At 37.4% G+C, this 23,472-nt stretch overlaps 1 protein-coding gene across 2 annotated transcripts; it reads right to left on the bottom strand.

The window, feature by feature from the left end:
• Window positions 1-106: 106 nt before the first annotated feature.
• On the bottom strand, window positions 107-17,219 carry LOC116304386 (glutamate--cysteine ligase catalytic subunit). Of its 2 annotated transcripts, none has more exons than XM_089033938.1 (20): window positions 17,123-17,219; window positions 16,902-17,051; window positions 16,542-16,701; window positions 15,629-15,738; window positions 15,150-15,199; window positions 14,569-14,638; window positions 13,199-13,264; window positions 12,603-12,716; window positions 12,300-12,358; window positions 11,833-11,969; window positions 11,434-11,508; window positions 11,097-11,213; window positions 10,596-10,734; window positions 9,917-10,029; window positions 9,430-9,522; window positions 8,503-8,607; window positions 7,756-7,837; window positions 6,806-6,903; window positions 4,542-4,662; window positions 107-450 (listed from the first exon to the last, which is right to left on the bottom strand). In XM_089033938.1, exons 3-20 carry the CDS (start codon window positions 16,689-16,691, stop codon window positions 224-226), a joined length of 1,926 nt encoding a protein of 641 aa, XP_088890064.1. In that variant the 5' UTR covers window positions 16,692-16,701; window positions 16,902-17,051; window positions 17,123-17,219; the 3' UTR covers window positions 107-223. The 2 variants fall into 2 exon arrangements, with proteins under 2 accessions (XP_088890064.1, XP_031569988.1); XM_031714128.1 differs by lacking the exon at window positions 107-450 and adding an exon at window positions 1,386-4,036.
• Between the last annotated feature and the right edge of the window lie 6,253 nt (window positions 17,220-23,472).

Below are 23,472 nucleotides of genomic sequence, written 5' to 3'. Positions count from 1 at the left end.
TGAACAATTAAGCCTACTTTTCCGTAGGAGTTGTTTTCCCGGACCATCTACATTTATGTATTTATTTATTTTTCACAATTTCACTATTATTTTGTTAGTGATTTGATATTGGCATTACATCGTAACTTAAGTTTAGTCTTATCTTATACTTATGTAAAGCGCTTTGGGCCACTTGTGGCAACTATAGCGCTGTATAAATAAAGTTTCAATATTATTTCATTATTTAGAAAGGTTTTCCAATCCTTCGAGCATTGAAGAATAAAAAAATCCATTCCTCGCAAATGATAACTCGAGATATGGGTACTCTTCGGTTGTATTCTCCGCGCCAGGTAAAGGGCTCCTGCTCTTTCCCATTTTCCTTCCGATAAAAGCATGTACAGGGACCTTGTTTGGAGTTCCTGTGGTGCGCAAACCTCAGGGAAGTGTTTGGAGTTCCTGTGGTGCACAAACCTGAGGAAAGTGCTTAGTGTTTAGGTTCCTAGTGCATTGACTTCATGGCAAACTTTTACCAGCGCAAAATGAAAGAATAAAATAAAAATTATTCGTCTAAGAGTAGGGGATAGTCTCCCGGTTCAACAGCCTATCCCTGTCTGGAGGCATAAGACTAATGTACTAAAAAACACTCATGACTGTAAGCTGCACGGCTGCTAATAGGGCCTTAATATGCAGCGCGTAGATTCCTCCACTGGTTTTAAATGTAAAGCGCATTAAGACGTTGGATAAATGCGCTATACAAGAACTTCCCATTATTATCATCAAAATACTGACATCGTGTTGAAAGTCTTCGCCAGTTCTATGGAATACATTACCATTGCTTTATAGCTACGCACTCAACATTTCCGGCAGGGAACTCGAATAAACTAGAAATGAGTAGTGGTAAACACCATGTGCCTTTTTCAAGCGACAGCCATGTTGGTTTGAACAATTCTCGACTTTCACATCCTCATAAGCCTTTGCGTCTTTGTGGGGTAACCAGAGGGTAAAAACCCACTTCTTTTGCTGAAGGCTGATCAGACAATGTTGAAAATACCTTGTTTGGTATCCAAAGATAAAATGAAGAAGTAAAAAACAGAAAAAGATAGAAGCTTGAAGACGTTTAAGGTAGATTTTAAACATTTTTTCGCAAGTTAATACATTTTCTGTAAGACCAAAACTCTTGATGGTCTGTACACGCAAAAATAACTTGGAATAAACTGATAATCAGTATTTTACAGATAAAAGCAGGTATAGTATAAATTCAATTAAGAAACCTTTCAATTTGGGACAGTTTTTTGATTGGTTACCCCCCAAAACGCAAGGCATTATGGGGATGTGAAAGTCGAGAATAGATTGCACCACGCGTGTCCTCGCATTAATGCCGTGCATGAGAGGTGAATGAGCAGTAGTATATATACGAGATGTTTTATTGTATTTCGTCGATAATAAGAAAGGTTATAAATACAGTAACAAACCGAGCACATAGTAAAATGATTTGCGAGGACCGAAACGGCAAGTTTAGGCTTTATGATCCAGTTAAACCCTCTTTAGTATAAAAAGCATTAACAAACACTTACAAGTTACATTTGGTAAATCGGTGCAATAATGCTAGTACTAAGCATTGTATAATGTGTATAGCTATATATAGGCTATTATGGACCCCTTGGAACTATTTGGAGCTCAATCTGGTGGACATAACAATAGGTTCCAATTCTCACGAGATTGGAAATTTTTTTTAAAGCTGCCTTGACGTCACATGCAAGGGGTCTGTTGAATGATTGAGCAAATTCAGTCAAAGGCTGGGCATGTTGAAAACTGACAGCAGGAGTGTAATAGTCGTGAGAAACACTGCACTTGACACACCCCTCCCAAGGATGTGCAAGTCACTTTTATCAAGTGCTTATTAACAACCTTATTATTTTCATTTGTTTGGCTGGAAATCAAGTAAAACCGACCACATTTTCTCGATTCTGATCGGCTAATTTAAAATTTCTTTCACAGATCAGCGGGATATCTATACCCATTTACATCATATTGGGTCATTTCTGTGTGTAGAAACACCAAAAATGTTTGCAATCCATCAAAATGCACCAAAAGCAAATATCTCACCATGACTCGGAAATTTCTCGCGCGCTGATTGGCTTAGAACCATTGTCGATTAGAACCTAGCCCTGCTTGTGCTTACGACATCCGTCACGCGCAGTGAGCGAGCGGATGAAACGGCTTTTTAAAACTATAGTAAAACCCCGCGTATAAGAACTTAAAATTTAAGAGCCTGTCAGGATGGAATTTTCATTTTAAGCACCCTTTACATAAGAACCATTTTAGGCTAAATTTCGAAGTAGATTCTTAATTTCCAAATATAAAGTCAATCTGTGCATAACTTAGCACTACTGTATTTTGTAAGATTTATGTGCTTTTAATGTTTGCACTCTATTATATTCCATGTAGCTAGCAAGAAAATGTGTGAATTATTTAATGTAGAAAATGCCACGCCCACCAATACCAGTACTCTTTTTCTTACCAAAAATTAAGAACCCATTTAAGAACCTAGATAGCCTGATTTCAAGTTAAGCACCATTTATATAAGAACCTGTTCAGGCTGACTTGGAAAAATCTAGGTTCTTATACGCGGGGTTTTACCGTATTTACTTCTCTTTTTGTTCAATTTTTTCGACTTTGTTATGGTAAAAAAACAAAAACAAAAAAACAAATCAAAGCCAGTTTTCTATGGGTCTGTACGGTAATCGAACATGAAATGACGTCAAGCGTTTCGATTTGTTAAACACAATGTTCCTGCATAAAGGATTAACCCAACCTTAATTCTCTCATTAATTATATGTTAATGACTGATAAATAAATATTGTTTATGGGTCGTAAATTGATGACACTTGAGAATTACCTGGCAAGTTTCCTTCAGGGTACCTCATTCGGAATTTAATTGTGTATAATTTCTCTTACTTTTTATTCATGCAAGTATAGATAGAAAATGAAGTTATCAGAAATTGTTGCAGAAAGGCGTCACATACAAGTGACGTCATCATTAACGCTAAAAATGACGTCACTTAGTATGACTGGCCCTATGGTGCAAGTTCCAGGCTCCCTGACCGTTAGTCTGGATGCAGCATGGGAATTACACCTATATATAGTAATAGATAATAATGAATGATCATGATTGTCAATTATCGCATTCTGCTGGTTAGAGCAGTTTTCGCATGACTGTGAAAAGATAAGTGCCGCAACGTGCCGTGCTGTGACCGTGATATTTTCTAGTATTTTAATTGGCTCATTTTTTTCACGCGCAATATGATTGGTCTAAAAGTGCTGTGACCTAGGCGTGACCCTGTCCGCGCTGTGTTTATGCCGTTTTCCGGGTATTTGATTGGATGGAGAGTAAATTCTCGAGCAATGTGATTGGTCTGGCGTATCCATTGCCGTGTCATGGCCGTGTTCGTGTCGTGAAATTTTCAGTTATACGAAAACTGCACTAAGATTTTATAGTTGTCCAAAATGTTGTGTAGAAGACATTGGTAAGGTTCTACTAAAGCATATATAACGAAGTATTTATGATTCAAATTGTACGTTAGAACGTTTACACTAGGAAAGATCGTATTTACAAATTGCCTTTGTGGTTTTTAAACACATGGAAATTAAGTGTACGTGCGTGATTGATAAATAACCCAAAAACGACCTATTAAACAGCATGTCATCTAACATGACCGGCGTGTTCTTGGAAATATTTGATTGGTATTTACAACTGGCGAGACCGTTTGAATTGATGAATTTGCAGACTAGATTCAGATTCCCATCTCTTTTATCTTCTCAGCTTCCATTTTGTTAATCTCATCCTGTATTCGTATACACTTCTTGTCCAGAACATTGTTGGTCTTGGACACGTGGTTTCCAATCAGTTCGGGGCATTTCTCTTCACCATTAGCAATCTTGTTGCACATGTTCATGAGATCGTAGCAGATTTCTTCAGAAACCACCGAGTCTTTTTTGTAGCTTGGATGGTCGTGTACAAACTGACGCATCCAACGCGCAGTAGTCATTAATTCGCCTGGATCAATAGCAAATATCTTCAGTTTCTTGGTGAGATTCGGGAAGGGGAAAGAATAGTTCAAAGAATCGGGTGATTTTAGCCCCGCACTAATTACGTGTAGAGTGATCAATGCTGGCAATACACGTCGTAACCTTTTTTCATTCGCGCGTTTTTAAATCAAACTTTTACGGGACTTTTCTTTAACTCTTCGCCGCCATGTTGGTGGTATTCAGCTAAAGATTTGCCATTTGCATCTCCTGCTAAATGCACTAACTTGGCGGCCATTTATTTGATTCTTTTGGGAATATAGCTGCAAAGTTGCAAATTGAGCTTGCAAAATTCCCAGAACAGTTTCAATTCGAATGTGGAATTTTGTAGAGAAGGACGTATATGTATTTGGTTGGGTGGGGGAGTGGGGAGTTGGGGAGTGAGGGAGAGAAGGGGAGGGGAGGGGAAATAGACAAACGACACTACAACCACCTATCAAACCATACTAGTATGAAGGCACGTGACAATTTCCTACCTGAAGCACGTTTCTGGATCAACTTCAAATACTGCGAAATCGTACACCTAGTGTCAATGTCCACATCGACGTTGCTAAGGTAACTGTTCATCAATGGGATCAGACCTGGAAACTCTCCTTCCTACAGATGATTAATAATATCAATAATCATTATATTTACTAATCTCAATTTATAAAATAAATTAAATAGTACGCACGCTGTGATTGGTTGATAGCCATGTTTGCATGAGGGTATGTAAACACAGTTGTGACGTCACAATTTTCTTGTTTTCCCGGTACAAGTTCAAAAGTTAAAAATTTACAGTTTCTTTCGAGGAAACAAAACGCCCCCAAAAAAGTATTTTGAAGACGAAGTTCCAAATTTTGACTTGGGTCAGGGCCACAGGCATAACCCTATGGTCTCATGCAGGTCTTTCTGATCGTAATATCACGACAATCTCTCGTTGGTCACCGCAAAGAGAATTCCCTCAGGAGCTACAACACACGTCCTCCGTCAGGACAGCTGCGGTTGTTCAGCGACGTGCTTTCACATGATTTAAATGCACCGCCCGATAAAGACTACAAGCATTTCAAGGAAACAGTCAGCAGCTTCAAATTTTTCCAGCGATAGCTCTTCAGCTCCACAAAATATCTTCTCGAGGCAAGACGAAACAATCAACTTCGCTGCCATGTTTTCTCGCTGTCAAATTGAGCAAAACCACGTTTCTTTCAACCGAGAATTCCATTCACAGTGACACTTGTTATCCACTTTTGATCACTTTCGTAAAGATAATCAATTCTGAAATCTTTTATTAAGATTTCTATTCAATCTTTGGACATTTCTTTGTATTTGTTTTAAAGTTTTAGAATGATAAATGTTTAAAATAGCTAGCGATTCTTTCTCGCTTCACATTTGCCTCCTTGGCGTTTATTACACACAATTTGATTGGCTAACGATCGAAGTTCGTGATGTATGGAGAATTTGTATTTTGATATGATAATCAAATTCAAATAAAGATTTATTTTCTTGCAAGCGGTAATGTTTTCCCTTAGTATTTATTTTATAAAAGCAATAGAAAACTTTTTCCTCTGTGTTTACATAGCCTGATAGCAACACTCGGGGGGTTGGGAGAGTTCTCGACAGTTATGCAAACCCTCGACTACGTCTCGGGTTTGTATAACTGTCTCGAATTCTCCCAACCTCCCCTCGTGTTGCTATCAGGCTATGTAAACACGGAAAAAGTTTTCTATTGCTTAAATAATGAAGTTGAAGTTTAGTTATAATTCGAATACCGCAGAAATTCTTAATAAGCAAACATTTAGAATTGTGCCGAAACCCAGTGAAAAAAAAAAAAGAAAAACGCGTTTGAATGACCGACATCTTGGTGACGTCGTGACGCCACTGCCAAGCTTAAGATAGTTGATGGGGGGGTTGCGTAAATCCCAAAAAAAATATCGAGCAAGCACTTTTAAGTTTAAAAACCTCAAAAAATATCATGCAACCTCTTCTGCTAGAAGAAACATATCTAACTGTACGCGAAAAAATAAAGTGCAAGGGTTGAGCCAAAAAAAAAAAACCCATGCAACCAAAATTCCTGCAACCCCTCATCAATTATCTAATGGTTCATCAATAATATTCGCTGAACCGCGACTCTCGTACGAATAACAATCGCGAATAATTCGTACGGGAGTGAAAAATGTTGGTATATTTACCAACGTTCTTCACTCCCGTACGAATTATTCGAAATTGTTATTCGTACGGGAGTCGCTGTTCAGCGAATATTTACCAACATTTTTCACTCCCGTACGAATTACTCGCGATTATTATTTGTAGGAGTCGATTCAGCGAATATTTACCAACATTTTTTACTCCCGTACGAATATTCGTACGGGAGTCGCGGTTTAGTGAAAATATCATGTGTCTTTTCATGCACAACCATTAAACAAATAAATGATACTCTAGGGAATGACACTTGGTCTGTAATGGGAAAACATGACGCCCAAGGTAGAGGTCTGTTCGAATTTTTCGTCTTTCAGGTTTTAGTTTTTGAATCAAGTCACATTTACTTTGTTTTTCGGTCTGTCAGTTTTCAAGAGAGTTGAAGCTTTGTCTGTCATATTGGAAAATGGCATCTTTAAAATTAACAGCCCCACGATTCCTCTCATGAACCCCAAAAAAATGTTATTGTTGAGCGTGAAAATAATAAATATATGTAATAATATATTTTATGTAATGACGATGATTATACGAGATTTTTTTTGGTTCTGGTGATGTATCTTGTTACCTTGCCATTGATGATGGTATCCACACTCATCAGTGTTATGTCATCACAAGTGTTGCTTGGTTGCTCGCAACAGGCAGAGCCAGCACACTGGGGCTTACCTATCGTTAATAATAACAACCATTCTCATGAAACACTGTAGACCTTATTCGATTGTCTTTCCTCTCAAAGCCTGTTTTTCACTTGCGACTGAATAGGAGTCGGAATCGGAAAAGGAAGCAGCTTTTGATGAAGTGACAACCAGAAAACAGTGTCAGAGTCAGAGTCAGAAGCAGCAGCATATGACGAAGTGAAAACAAGAAAACAGAGTCGGAAGCGCGTCAGAAGGATCAGACATTTTCGTATTTCTTGGCTTATGCTTACTCTTATGACGAGCGGTTTTCACTGGCAATCTCACGCATGAAGTACTTCCGTTTCCGACTTTGACTCCGATTCTAATTACGACTCCGATTCCGTCGCAATTTAAAACCAGGCTTCAGAATTCATACCATTCCATTGATAACAATTAGATTTTTTATCCTATATTACACAAAAACTCGAGGGAAGGACACTAGGTCTGAAATGAGGAAACAAGGAATTAGGCTTATTTCCCTTTAAAGCGGGTTTCACGATGGCCATGTAACTGCAAAATAGGATTTGATTTGATTTTTTATTTCTCTAGTTTTGTGCTACAACCTGACAGCCATCCTTGAAGACGTCTTGATACAACTACTACTAGAAAGCCATTTTGTAGATCCTTTTTTTTTTTTTTTTTTGATCTGACATCATTATCTTGCGAATACCAAAGAAGTTGCATAAAACCGGATTAATTGCAAAAGGATTTTTAAAATTCCAACAAAGACGACTCCAGACCTATGGATTTTTGGCTCCCGTCAATCAAATATTCCTATCTGAACTGTGACGTTAGAAATATGTGGGGTAAAGTGCAAGTACAGTTGCTTGAAGGTACTTACAATTCTTCAAGGTTTTTCTGAAGTAGAATTTCCCTTGACGAACGGCATCTCGTTTTTGTGCAGTCTGCATGTTCTCATCCACCTAATACATCAACATTGCATTTACATAAGAATCAGCTTCATAAGGACCTATGCCTATTAAGGTTTGGGTGGTGCGCTACTAATGCGCCCGCCGCCTCTCACTGCTGCTCAAGGTCGTATGTTTATGTACAGTACCCAACTTTATTTATGTGGCAGTCTTCTAGCGTGACGCTAGTACTACACTACTGTACTAGATCTAACAATCACTCGAATCATGAGTTAAAGTCCCTCCCACCTACGAGTAATTCAAGTCGCCTGACAATAATCCTCTCCCACCCCCTCAGGGTCAATCTTAGTCATACGACAACAAGCCGAACTCAACTTTTGGAAATTCAAACTTCTCGCCTCATTAATTACGACAGCTCTGATTGGTTCATAACTAGTTTGTTCAGTCATTCTCTTTTAGGAGCCAATCGATGACCATAAAAGGCAATTTTTGATAAGCGCTCTGATGATTTTGCAACTATATCACTGATCCGCAGGGGGACACTGATCGATCATTAAACATTGCAATCTCGTACCCTGAGTCTGCGTTTCTTCTGGCCCTGTTGCGAAGAACGAGGGCTCTGGCATAATCCATTTTTTTGAGACCTGGATTTCTTCGACTTCTGCATTGAGGGTTTAAGAGTACATACTGTAGGCAAGCAATTTCAAATCACTTCATACCTTGGATATTGGAATAAGTAAGTTTAAGTCAAATGACAAGATGACTCTGGACAGAAGCACCACAAACGCAACGAACGCCGCATTCTCAAAGTCTGTTAACTGGACCTGCACGATGTAAATACATAACAGAAAACATGAGTTGAAAGATAATTGAGAAAAGGATAAGTGGCTGGCTTCTTTTGTTGGGTACTTCTTTTATAATATAGAGAAGAGAAACCGAGAGCTCTGATTGGCTAATTTATCATGAACTGGGAAAACTGTTGCAACGCGCGCTGATTGGTTAGCGATTGTCTGAGTCGGAACCTTGATTTACTGCAATGCGGTTCCAAGGAATCACACTCACAGACTCAATCCCTCACTTCAATAAACCCTAACCGTAATGACGTTTCATACCTAAACTACCGCAATCCTTTTCAAAATCTCATTTCATATTCACAAATGTCAAAAAACTCCTTTGAGAATACCAAGACTATAGCGAAAATTAACATAACAAAAGATGCTACCGAAAGGGACTCTGGAAGTATAGGTATAAAAGGTAATCAAGCTTCAAGTGTATTCATACAGTATGTATACCAAGTTTAATAATGCATTGTTCTCTTCCTTAGAAGAATCGACCTTATTCGTGGTGTGACAATGTTTTCCCAATTCAGCGCGACAAACCTCCAGAGAATTCATTTTCTTTTGTTTTTACTCTTCGAATATCCCGAATAGCTCTTTATTCCCCCAGAGGTTTGTCACTTTGAATTGGGAAAACATTGTCACACCACGAATAAGGGCTATTTCTCTGAGTTACAAAGTTTTGTGCATATTTTGGAGGGACACATAGTCTGTTGTATAGAATATAGCATGGTGTCGATGTTGTATGCATTGCACTACTAAAAAGCCCCTGTAGGAGAAATATGAAGTAAAATATATAATAAATATTACCTCAGTTGGTCTAAACTCTACCCTCCATCCGATAGGTGAGTTGGGAGGTGGTGGTTTGAATCGCATTGTCTGCCAGTTGGTTGACTGGATGTTCTACAAAATAAGTTGCAAGTAAATCAATAAAGGTTAAGCATTCTTATTCTGACACACTTCAAAGCAGTCTCCTACTCAGCTGCTATTAGTGTCATCATGCAATGCTCACTCCCCTAAGCTAATAGCGGGGGGAGACTAACTTCCAAGAGGGCCATATGAAGACTTTTATTTTGGCTGTTTTTTATGCTAGCTCCGGACTTTGATTATAAAGATGATGAAGAGGTTTTGTGTCAGAAAGTTTGCAGTAAATATAAACAATCAGCAAGTAAATAACTTAACAGATGTAGTATGTCGTCATTTCCTTATTGTGAAAATAGAGCTTGACATGAAGTTTCACAGTCTAATCCTAAAGATTTTCATGTTCTAATAACTTTTATTTAGAGCCACAATTTACCTCAAAATGGTTGGAGCTTTGTGTATCGTCTTCATCGATGTGCTCCTTGAACAACGTCATAGGGTCACGTATAAACAGATGTGCATAATGACGGGCCAATAGTTCATCAATACCTAAAAAACATCTTGTGCATTATTATCCTTTCATTAACAGTGGATAGTGGATGCACGCATTTCGTGACAATACTGTAAGATGATGTGCACTCATGTTGAAAAAAGATCTACCAAAGCGTACAATGCTTGGAAAAAGAATCCCCCTCTAGAACCCTGCATATGGATTGATTTTGCTCATTAGATCAGTTTTAAATCCCAAATTACCGCTGTGTTCCTGGATTATAGATTGTAGAACCTACATGTAATACCAGCTGAATGGCAAGCTTTCAATAACAGAATATTTTTTCCATGTTTAAGCAGGCATGTAGGGCAATTGGTATGTCCACGTACAGCCTACAGTAATACCATCTGAATGGCAAGTTTTCAAAAAAATTTTTTTTAATGTTTGAGCAAGCATGTAGGGCAATTGGTATGTCCACGTACAGCCTACAGTAATACATGTAGCATCTGAATGGCTAGTTTTCAATAATTATTCTTTAATGTTTGAGCAAGCATGTAGGAAAATTGGCACTTCACTGAAGGCTGCTAGATTCACGAGATTCATTTCTAATAGGAGAAAAACTAACCATTTTTTGTCAGCTGGTCATAGATGTCCTCATCCATGACTAGCTCAATGTCATTGTACTTGGCTCCTTCTGGTGACAGATAGCAGCTGATGGAATCATAACGTGACTTGGGAATCACAAACCTGCTCTCCTTCAATGGCTTTAACAAAGAAAAACACAAAATAATTATTAGCTTACATATATTATTACATTAATTACTGGCTCCCTGTTGGCTCAGATGGTTGGGCACTGGTCTCATGTTCGAGAGGTCGCAGGTACAAAGCCTCCTCGGCTAGACTCACACTCAGGGTTTAAAATATCGAGTAGAAGGTGCTACCTTTGCTCTAAAAATATATACAAATGGTTAGACCTTCACCATGGCTCTGATTCATGATTAAATGAAATGGCAGTCCTGTATCACTTAGAGACGTGAAATATAGGGGGTCGCATGTTTATCAGTGCTAAAAGGCAATGGTCACCCTCAATTATTATTATGATTAGACTCTACAAAACAATTCTTACTTCTAGTCCTAGTTCTTCTGGCCTTCGATCATCAACTGAGCCTGCAATCACACTCCATCTGCAGTCAATATCTCCAAGGTAACCACGGAATATTGGTGTTGCAGCTGAGAGGGCCATCTGTGCAACAAAATACACACTAAAGGTTTTTTTCTATTCTACACAAAAACCTATATAATAGATAATGTATAATTTATCATGTCAAGTTCACTAGTTGTAGAGAATCGGCTCAGCGAATCAGTGGAGAGATTAGTGGCTGACTCAAGAACAATAGACATGATTATATATCGGAGGGGTATTTTAGTTGATTTTATACAACAATTCAAAATGGCCAACTTACTACAATAGGTGTGACTACAGCCAACTGATCATACAAGTGGCGACCTTCATCGATACTGCATGCCTGGAATGTCATCTAGAAAAGGGGAAAAAAAGACTGTTAAATACAGTTATATTTGCCACATTTTTCATTACTTTATCTTACTTATTATAAGTGGCTTATTTATTTCATCAATTCTCTCTTTTAACTTTCAAGCCAAAACTACTTCTGAAATTAATTTGATTTACTTCTGCTTTCAAAGAAATTTCTATATCCTTTACAGTATGAACTTGAATGAACATGACATGATAAATGCAGCAATATCCCCAGGAAAACCTACAGATGTATTGCACTTATCATCATGTCAAGTTCACAAAATATCATAGATTGGCTGTAAGCTCTCTGGGATTTAGTAAGTACCTGTAGACATGAGCATCCCATTCCAAATCCCATGGCATCCAGGTAGATATGGTCTGGTTTAGAAGCACTTGCACCTTCACCCTTCACCTCAGGAGACTCCTCGATAAATGGGGATGGGGTGTTTACATCTTTGAAAACTGTGTTCACAATACAAGATAACACTCTTAGAAAAACTTGGAACTAACTAGAAACATTAATTGGAGTAAATTATTCTTAGTAAAATAATCATTGCAGACAATGCAGGTTTTGGATGGGGTTAAGTGGGGAAGGGAGAGGGATGATGATACTTAGTAATGTTTAACAGTTATAGCAGAAATTAGAAAAAGTTTGATCGAAACTATTTTTGAAATTTTCACTTTTTCCTTTTTTCAGCACTGCTCTTAGCCAATACTGTATGTACAGTATTGGAAAGCTTTTTTTTTTTTGTATATATGTGTAATAAATGATAGAAAGAATAACATGCTTACTTGGAACATTAATTGCAACTTTAGATCCACGTCTCTCCCTGATGTTTCTTGACAAGGTCCTAAAAACATAGCAATTTTTGTGTCTTTTAGACTGAACAAGGTCTAAAGGTGAAAGACAGGGTTCATAAATACACACTCCCCCCCCCCCCCCCCCCCCCCCAGTGCACTGTAATTTCAGACCTAGATATATTACTTATATGCAAATCTAGGATGGCCTTGAAAGATGACCTGTTCAGGATAGAACAGGGAAGTGGTGACGCCTTCACCAGGAGTAGGGATATATATCATAATGGTGTTACTTACGCAAATCTAGGATGACCTTGAAAGATGGCCTGGTCAGGATAGAACAGGGAGCTGGTGACACCTTCACCAGGAGTAACAGGATGCTCAGGAAAAGTAAACTTTGGACTTCCCAGCCTGTCAAAACAAGAACTAGTCAGAACTTGCATTCAACATGGGAATAAACAAGGTTTATGTCTCATTTTTGTCTTGGAATCTTTTTAAAATTTAAGAGACTTATGTTAGCCTGATGGTATATGCAGGAGTTACAATAATGGCCAGTGAGTTGCCAGCCATGATAAGAAGCCAAATTATTAGTTTAGCTCTCAGTTATTGTATACAGCTCCTTAACCTCTAGTTATTCATTATTCATAGCCAATTTTTTTGTTTTATATTCGTTTTATTTCATACTCTTTTATACCTTGATTAGCAAGGGAAAGATTTGACCTGGACAAGTACCAATTATGTCTGATGACAGGCCGTTATTCTAAGCCCTGGTATGTCTAAATGTATGACCCTTACACTGTACATGTATGTAGCTCCAATCCTTTAAGTATAGATTGAATGATATTATGCATACAGGTCTATATCCCCATCCCTACTAATTCAGAGTACCGCACCTTGGAAAGGAAACAATGGACAAGACAGCTTCATCAGGCTCTAATAAGCTGTTGACCTCCTCTCTCCTAAAATCAACAATAACATGTATTACAAAGACAATCAGCAAAAATGTTGACACATGACTTGATTTACTGAGTCACCAGTTCTATAATAAATATTGTTTAACAGATCAAAAACAGTTTTCCGTGTTTGATACTCTGATCAAAACACGTGGGATATTGAGAGAACACGAGAGGAGCGTAGGAAACTACGACGCGTAGCGGAGTGGTTTCCAGCTTCTCGAGTGTTCTCCCAACATCCCAAGTGTTTTGATCAGAGTATCAAACACAGAAAACTGTTTTTGATTTGTTATATAAAATAACAAACTCGCGAAAAGATCAAAAAAAAGCAAATTTAAGTAAATTCTCTCTACCTGCCGTCTTATTCAAACTAACCAATGAGCACGTGCGATAGATTAAAATCTGACAGTTGTAATACTCGTGCACGCTAAAATGATGCGTGTTTTGATATCCTCATCAAACATGGTTTTCGACCAATCGTAGCATGTGTACTATCCCAAATATTTTATAAAATGTTGTTCAAACATGTTTTCATGACCATCTAGACATAATTTCTGCTTTGGAGTAGTGTCACATGCAATGCTGATATTAGGTTAGAGCATGCAGTGCAAAAGTACGACCACATTCCAATGCAAAGTTGGCTGGTTTGACATGCTGGATTTCCAAACACAGATAAAGGACAAAAATTTGAATTTTCAAGGAAATTTGCCTAAAGTTTTACAGTGCGGACACTCTAACCATGAATACTTCGAGGTTTTTTTGACATTTTTTCTACATTTTTACAACTATCCAATCAGCGATCTCCTTCTTAAAAGGAATGAAACAACTTTTAGGCATCATCCAATCAGAACACACGATATAATTGATGTGATTTAGTTTTTCAGTAGTTCCCATGAGAAAGCTAAAAATAGAACTCCTAACGATTGTCGTGATTGGATAACGCATTAAATAAAGTTTGAAAAATGTTGAAAAAATGTCAAAAAAACCTCGAAGTGTTCATGGTTAGAGTATCCGCACTGTAATTTTATTTTATTATTTTATTTTTTATTTTTATTTTATTATTTCATTCACAAAACAGAATAGTTTTACTTTTGAAGGAGTATTCAAGGACTTTTCAATAATACCATCTTTACAAGAGCTTTTAAAGCACCCTTGAATTTGCGTCATAAATTCAAGGGCTTTTCAAGGACTTCAAGGGCCTACAGGAACACTGTTTTACCCAATGAGGTGTGTAAAAAATCTTGGGCATCTAAAATACAATGTGGTCATATTTTTGCACCTCTTGCCGTAAAATACTAAATATTCCCTACCTTAGTTTCATGTTTGCCTCAATAGTGTTGAAATGACGCATGCAGCCTCCAAGTGGTTTTCCTGGTGTACCTTACATCACGAATAAAACATATCATTATTTAAATCCTCATTAACTCCTTGTTACTATGTTCAAACTTTAATCAGAACACCATTCTCAAAGTTTATAAATAAAGGTTATTCAAAATATTTCTTATTTTAAAAATAAAAATGTTGTTACCGATATTTTTATTAATTAACATTAGTTATGCAGACTTCACTTTCAATAAATAAAAGTATTCCTATTGTTGTCATAAAATTAGAATTTAATCTTTTATCAATACTTTTTAATAACCATTTGATATGCAGATTTCACTTTCACAAAGTAAAGAAATCCCTATATATGACACCACTTGCATGTGACGTCAAAGCAGCCAGCACAATTTGGAGTACAAAACAAAAGAATTTCAATCACCTGAGATTAAATTGGAAACCTATTGTTATGTGCTTCAAATTGAGCTGCATTCCGACCTGCTGCAAGGGGTCTGTCATAAAATGTTAAAGTAATTTCTAGAATACGAAAATCAAAAATGTTTTTATTTACCTTCTAACATGTATCCTGCATACTCTGGTTTCCATGATGTTGGATTATTTCTTTAAAACAGGGGAAAAAATCATACAAAAATATCAGCATGATATACTCAATTTAATAAACAACTCATGGATTTCCATTGACTGCTTCTCTTATTAATCATAGATGACATCTTAATTTGTTCAAAAGTTATAAAAATGGAACCACTGCTGTGTTAAGTTAAGTTCATGCCTAGGGTCACTGGTTCCATCATGGCAACTGAGCTATATAGATATAGTGAGTTGAGTTTGTTTGATGTGTTCCATCATGTGCTGTTTGCTTTTCTGGGTTCTCCAGTTTTTCTCCCAGAGTCAATCAACATGTAAGTGTAAGTCATAATTGAAGAAGCCCTATAGTTTGTTTTTTTTTAACCTCAAAATTTTAGCCTGTTTTGTCAGTTCAAGGTATGGAAGAGTAGAGCATATTTTACGATGGAGACTTTAGTCACTTACCCAGGATTTGTATTTTCTTCCACTTGTAAAATTTCCAGAAATTCTTCTGCTTTCAGATTCAAATATGCTTTCTTGTTCTCATGATCAAACTTGATCAAGGTGTATTCAACCTGAGACCAACAAAGAAAGATTATATATCAGGTTAAAAACTTTTATCTCATAATCCTTTTCCCACAAATATTGATCCTGTCTGCTGATGCAGAGGTATGGAAAGTATTTACAGGACCTACCTCATGTCATTGTGCAACAATAGAGGCCTTGCACCATCGCGTGACGGCATGACAGGAGATTAAATAACAGAGTCATTTTTGCCATGGGAGACTGAATTCGTTCTCATGCAAACCAGATCATGGCTGTCATGGCTGGCTATCACGTGATGGTGCAAAGTATCAAGTATTGTTGTCAACAAATGCATCTGATCTAATTCATATAACTTCATCAGTTTTTATTGATCAAGCTAATATAATAGAACAAATAGCATTGTCATTACAGGAATCTTTCCATATGTTAAATCGAAAAATCCAAGAGATTTTTAAATGTTGATGTTTTGCAAAGCGGATTTGCAAATCAGACGAGCAAAACAACTCGGAACATTACTTTTAGAACCAAACTCAAAAATATCAGTATTTACTAGTAAAATAATGTAAGCTTAATTGAGCCAAAGATAAAAACGATGGAACTAGAATCAGGGATTTTTCAAAAGTCATCCAAATAAAATATGATGACTCATGTAACTAATTCTATGCAAGTCAAACAAATATAAAATAGATACTTGGTAAAGTAGTCTAGCTTTTAAATAGATTGTACAAAACGATGTTCCGCAACTTGAAAGTGAATTTCGTAATAAAAGAATGTTAAAACGACACTTATCTCGGCTAAAAGTTAGTTTAACTTTAATATATTATTTCTTTACCTCGTCACCCCACTTGAGCATATCATTTTGTCGTGTTTTCAGACGATTGTAAATGTGCAGGAATTGTTCGATACCATGTTTTCGCACATGATCTGCATACTTTTTAGTCTCTTCCCAAGAAAGAGGCGAGCCGAGTGATAGAAGACCCATCTCGGAACAGCTAGAACAATAAGATATAAATAGTCAAAGCTTGATAGAGGAAAAAGCTTGGTTTGTGCCTCGGTGACCAGCTGGGTCTGTGACTCAGCAATTCTTGACCATTGTGTTTCACATTTAAAAACGTCCTATTTACTCTATTCAAGCATGTCAAAAATAATAAATTAAAACAGTTTAAAGCGAAATATTAAAGACTTAACTTACTTGCTGTAGAACCGTGTTGCTTTACTGTATCGTTTGGAAGAATGCGAGCACCACAACGCCCTGTACAAGCACGTGTTTATATGTTTGTTTTGTATGGGTGGAAGGTCATGGCGGCTCTTCCTACGTTCGACTGGTGGTCGACAAATCCACCTATCACGACACAATAACATGTTATGAAGTCATGTTCCTCACAACATTAGATCATGAATGCAAGAACACACCTAATGCAAAGCTCTTCGTCTTGGGGTTTGTTTTCGTGGTGGTTTTTGGAGGTAAAATATGCGTTACTTCACTGAACTCCTTCCCTTCACCACGAGACGACCGTGACAGTTAATCTCCAGTCTATTCACGGCATGATTCAACACAGCTAACCCATTTAGTGATTCCCTTATTATCATTTATAGACTTCTAAATATTCTAAATGTTACAGTATAAACTGCATGTTAACTGATCAAAACCAGTAAAGGTTTAATAAAGTATGAAGGCCGTAAAGGGCCATCGCAGTGAAGTTTTTTTTAATTTTTGCAGCGAACGTTTTTTCATACTTTTGCAGCGAATTTTTTTTATTTTAGCAGCCGGAAGTGTTTCATATTTATTTTTAGTGCCGCAAACTTTTTTTATTTTTGCAGCGAACTTTTTTTGTGTAACTTATTAATCTAATTGTCCGCATCTAAGGTGAGATATTGATGAAAATACACAATAAATACGCCATATTGCGAGTGTATATTATGTATATGTAGAGATCTTGTGAAGCCAAAAATGTTCCTACGCTCAGTAAAATGAAATTGGAACTCCCTTTTTTGAAGCTAACTGTCACCTGGAACCCTCCCCCCCCCCCCCCCCCCCCCCCCAACTCTCCCCCGTTTAAATCAGTGCTGGATCCGCCACTGAGATATATAATGTTCATATATACAGTCAATTCAAAAAATGTTGTCGTCGACCAACTCAAGCCTTCAAAGAACATCCTTCCATACATCGAGTGTTGAACCGTCGTATGGCAGCGCGAAGCATGCACACTTACGGCTACGGCGCCGGAGCCGATTTCGGTCCCTAGACCGTAGATACGCCAACCTGATATTTTTTATTCATCCTTTTTCGATTTAAAAATCTTAATTGAAATGTGAAAAACCTATTAAAAACTCTTTCAAGTGAAACCAATTTCTAAGTCGCGCGCTCACGTATTAGCATTTACGTGCATAATGAAGTTGTTTTAGTCTGGCCAGTTAGGAGGTAATTATCATTCATAGTTAAATATGCGAGCTACCTTTTATCGTGTACCCTCACTTCAACATTGAAGCCTTTAAATTCTATGCCGCGAAACCACTTCTGACTGATCTTTGATCTCTCTGATCAAATTGGCATTTAGTGTGATAAGTTTAATTCAAGGAGGCATAAAAACAGAAGAACCCAAAAAGAAAGCGTCGAATCAAGTGTGCCACTAACCCAAGAAACATGGGCGTAGCGAGGACCCTAGAATGGGGGAGGGGAGGCGAGGCGGCCGGGAAGGTTTAGAGGAGTGGTGGGGGGGGGGGGGGACCTAGAAAGCAGGGAAGCACTCAGAATAAAACCATTTTTAAAGGAGAAACAAACATCTTTATTCATTCAATCAATTACTAAACATTAGGCGAGGTGGGGCACGTGTCCGCCCGTGCTTCAACCTTTCTACGCGTGCTTCTATCTCTACTAATGACATGCAATGACGAGTCAAGAAAATGAGTCCGAGGTTAGAGGCGGCTGCACTACCACTAAAGCCTATTATGCGCCGCTACTGACTCGAAGTACCTTGGGAAACTACCAGCTTTCCGCTTGAGTAATCACTTGATGTGTCTTTTATACTTATATTTATAGTTATACTTATATGAATATGTTGTAATGATTGCTACTTTTTCCTACCTACTTAAAACTATTCGACTCGAAATCATTGCGTCATTATAGTCAGTTTGAAGAGTTGTAGCGTCGCCGGAAAGGTCCAAGTCTTTTTCTTACTTTGAAACATTTAGACTTAATAGTTTTTTTAAGAACATGCATTGCAGTATTTCACTCTGTTCTCCTTTTAAATTATAAATAAAATTCATAGTTGCTTAAGAAATAACAATATTTAGCAATATGATATAATATAATATAATATAACATAATATTAATATTCATGGGGACGAAGGCGAGGTAAACCAGTTTGAGCCTGAAGCGAATGAGGACAAAATTCAAGATTAAAAAGGAAACCATTTTATGTTATCAGAGTTAAGCAGCCGTTTTCTATTGCTTTTATAAAATATTTTTGAACGATTTTACGCGAGCTTGTAGTCTGTAGTCTCCCCCACAGCCGCTTTCAGTGTCGTCAACCTGCTGTGGGGGAGACTAGTAGTCTGTCCTCTGATATGAACACGGTAAAAAAAAACAAAAAAATCAGCGCGTGCGTTATATCTGAAATATTTTAAAATCAAGTTTCAAATTACACTATATATACACCTACTTGCAACAACGTTGTCATACGAAAATAGAACATTAGTGATTTAGTGGGATAGGAATTATATTAAAAAACAAAAGAAGATCACTGAAGCTGAACTTTTTCTTTTGTCTTTTAATGTATTCCTTTCTCACTAAATTACTAATGTTTTAATATCGTATGACAGCGTTCTTGCAAGTGGGCGTATACATTTAAGTAATATATAATACGCGCTCATGTCTCTTTATTGTGAAATATTAGACACACTAGGAGATCTAGAGCACCAGAAAAGCAAGCTTAGGAATACGAGGCGTTCGTAGCCGAGTGTTTTTCTTGTTTTTCAAGTGCTCTATAATACAGCTTCCAGATTGCCTTTGTATCACAGCACAGAGATATAAGCAGCAGTTGTATATTGATCTTATAAAATAATCAACAATATTGCGCGAGCGTGTCTCTGTCATCTAGTGATATGAACATATAAAGCCTTATTTTTCAAATATTTTTTTATAATTATTTAATATATATATACAAATTGAATTATATGGGCTGGCGTCAAGGTATATTTGAGAGGATGCACTAGATGTAATACTAGAGTAAGGTGGTACTCCCCACGTACAGACCCATGGACATGTCAAATATTGGCAAAAAAATATTATAAATCAAAATTTAAACAAAAAGAGATTCCTGCACGTAGACATTTCTTAAAAGTGCTTCAAGTGGTGTTAAACGAGCAAAAAGAGGTACTTTAGGATCACTTAGGATAACCTTCTGCACATGCGCAACTTTATATTAACTTTCTCGTTTGTGAAGATACACCTGCATCTTCTCTTCCTTTTGTAGCAATGACTTGTCATCTATTTATCTCGTACCATAGGACATTTTTCTTTGTCAGTTTAATTACGCACAAAAAGAATAACACGGTTTCTCTCCTCTCGGTCGTTCGAGAAGTGTCTAAAATATATTCAATTTCATTACGTACGAAACTGAATGTGTTCTATTAAGAAGCTAGGGCTTTAATCACTAACTAAAAAAGTTCTCTCTTTGTCCTTTCCGCTTAAAGAAATCTACAGTCGATTTTCGTACTCCCTGCTGTCTCTCTAGTAGATGGATGTACCATTTGTTTTCACTCCTAAATGAAATGTCATCATCGATGCGCTCTTTGCTCAAATCCTCCATGAAAAGTGATGAGCAAATAATTAATGCTCACTTCAATAGGTCATCAGTGCTCTGATTGTTAATGAAAATTTCGCTACTATTCAGTCGGTAGTCCTATGAAAACTTCTAAAGGTTGTTGAAGTTTTTTTATGGTCAGACTAATATTGTTATTTATTTATTTAGTTAGTTTTCGTTAGTTAGTCTTTTATCGGCTTCTAACTTATTTTGTTCGTAGAACTAAGTCAATAAAGCGGGTCAAGCTGTTATGAAATGGTAAACATGTAATAGAGGTTTCCCGGTCAATCTTAAATGTTGAATAACTTGCTAAATTACTTTGTTCCATCTGTGGTTGTGGTTTTCCTGCTTTCTTGGCCGCTGTTGACTGGACATTCATTATTCCTTGGGACAACACAGTTGTTCTTGCGCACCTTTCGTAGTAGCTGAGATTTCATTTTATTGTCGGTGATCGCACACAGAAGAGGAAGAACCGAGAACAACGAGTATGCAATCAGATAACTGGTGTAGTAGAAGCATGAAATACCTTCATTGGGTGCAAGTGCACTCAAAAGGGTCGTGGAGATTCCATAAGGAAGCCATGTCGCGGTGTATGCCACGAATATGACCACGGATACTTTGACCAGGTTCAATTCTTTGATAGTCTTTTGGCGTCCCAAGGTTTCTTGTACTTCTTGGATGTGCCGACGGACTTGGTTAGTGATCGATGAGAACGTGAAGATTGCAATAGTCTTGGAAGAAACCATTATTCCCGACACAAGTACAATGATTGGCACACTTGTCTTTTCCATGCGCGTCTTAATATCCACACTAAATTGTTCGTAATAGCTCTGTCTCATAAAGCAGTATGGAACACCATCGGCCATTTGTCGAAGTGCCACGTTCTTGGAGCACACCACATAAACTATCACAAACAAGGCTGTTCCTAGTATTGCTCTATAAGCAATGGATGGAGTTATACGTCGCTCTTTAACGAGTCTTGTCAGTGCTTCATATCGATCCCAACAGATGATGTTCAGAGTGCAAACACCAACTCCAAGATGAGTGAACAAAGATACGAAACGTAGAAAACATATCGCGTTGGCCAGTTGCAGAGGTAAGTGTTGTATGACATTCGTCGTGTAGAACTCCAAGTAGTGAAGAGGAAGGCTGATAGAAGTTGCAACCAAGTTGTTCACCGACATACAAAACAGGCAAATCAAATAGGTTGAACCTCTCGTTTTCAATTCTCTTCGAGTAAATTGAATGACAAAACTATTAAAGACAGTACTGGTTGTAATAATCACAGTTAATATGCTATGAATTACCCATAAAGGAACACAATTTATGCCTTTTTCTTGGATGCGAGGATCAACAGCCATTTGTAAACGTCCTAAAGTGCCGTGCGGCAATCTGTATCTTAAGTAATGAAAGTTCTTGACGATATTCGCGGCTATATATGGCTGTCTGTCGCCAACGCCTTTCTTTGAAACAAACTGCTCTTTGAAACAATTTCCAAATGTGTTATTATTCCATTGTAGTTGGAAGAACAAAAAGCTTTCATATTTGAGTTTGGATTTCCATCTCAACATGCTGCGTATCGGAAAGTCATACAATTGTAAAAAAAAATTCAACAACCTATGGATAAGAGTAGCATGGGCCCGCTTGTAAGAAGCCTGAATAGCGCTATCTAACGAATAAATTCTTATCCACTAGATAGATATATTGAATAACAGATAAGGATTTATCCATTGAATAGCACTATCCACTCTTCGTAACATGCGCATTTTTTAAATTGCACTTCAGTCGAGTGAAGTGTCCGTGAGGACTGCTTTATTGGCAATAGGAATGTAACACCTGCTAAGGAATAAAGCGACCATTGGTTCATACAAAGGTTTATTGGTAAAAGCGGCATTCAGTGGAGGTACACGCAAGGTATATATACCACATCGATTTGTTTTTGAACAGAAAACCAAGACCGAAATCAAATTCTTCCACCTGATAAGATAAGCCACATTTCTAAATGTAAAGCAGATGTCGAACTTGTTTTTACGCCATCCAATGTAGCACTGGTTTGGATATTGTTATTTCGAAACAAAAGGGCTCTTCTAAGGTTTTAAAATTGAAAATTGAATTTATTCAGTGTACATATAAGTATAAAATCATTAAGAAATTTAATTAAAAACTGGAGCTCATTAGGAAAGTTAAACCTGCTCTGTCTGAAAAGCACTTGCTACTAGTATTATGTAACACACTAGTTCGGCCCACTCTAGAATATTGTTGTTCTGTTTGGGGCAATTGACCTAATTCACTATGACGTCACTGCTTGTTTATGTGGGGGATAGAATCACCAAATCCAATAGAAAATTCAACTAAATTTGCTCCTAGCGAAACAGTTTAATCTAAAATGGCCTGGTTTTCAGATATAATATGTGTTAATATGTACTAAAAAATATTCTGAGCGTTTGCTGGCTATTCTACTTCTCTTCGTGGATTGATACGGGTTTTAGAACAATTTTCAATGAATTTGGCGTTGATTTGACCCTCCGACGACCATGATCCTTTGCGTTTAAACAATAGATTGTTGGGAATATTGTTTTGATGTGACGTCATAGTGAAGTAGGGCAATACTCCATTTTACAGTTCCATTCAGTGACCACGAATAATAGTTCCTAGCCGAGGCTGGAGTTTCCGCGCATGATAAACTGTAGTTTGCTATGCGCAGAAACGTCAGCCTCGGATAGGAGCTATTATTCGTGGTCACTGAATGGAACTGTAGAATGGAGTATTGTTCATCTGACCTCAATCAACAGTTTCTCCTTGCACAAAAACGTGGGGCGAGATTACTACTTTAAGTGCTGATTTTTCATATCCATCTGTCGAACTTTCAGTCCAAAAACTTTCAGTTAACAAATTCAGACGTTATCAAAGAAAAACTAGCGAAGTGGCCTGTAAATGGCCTTGCTCCAGACTCCCTCT

Source organism: Actinia tenebrosa, unplaced genomic scaffold (genome assembly GCF_029948245.1).
Source record: "Actinia tenebrosa isolate PJP-AT-01 unplaced genomic scaffold, QUT_ActTen_1.0 PGA_scaffold0__85_contigs__length_37466705, whole genome shotgun sequence".
Classification (NCBI taxonomy): Eukaryota; Metazoa; Cnidaria; class Anthozoa; order Actiniaria; family Actiniidae; genus Actinia; species Actinia tenebrosa.
Note: the sequence above shows the minus strand (reverse complement) of the source record. Positions and strands in the feature narration are given on the sequence as shown.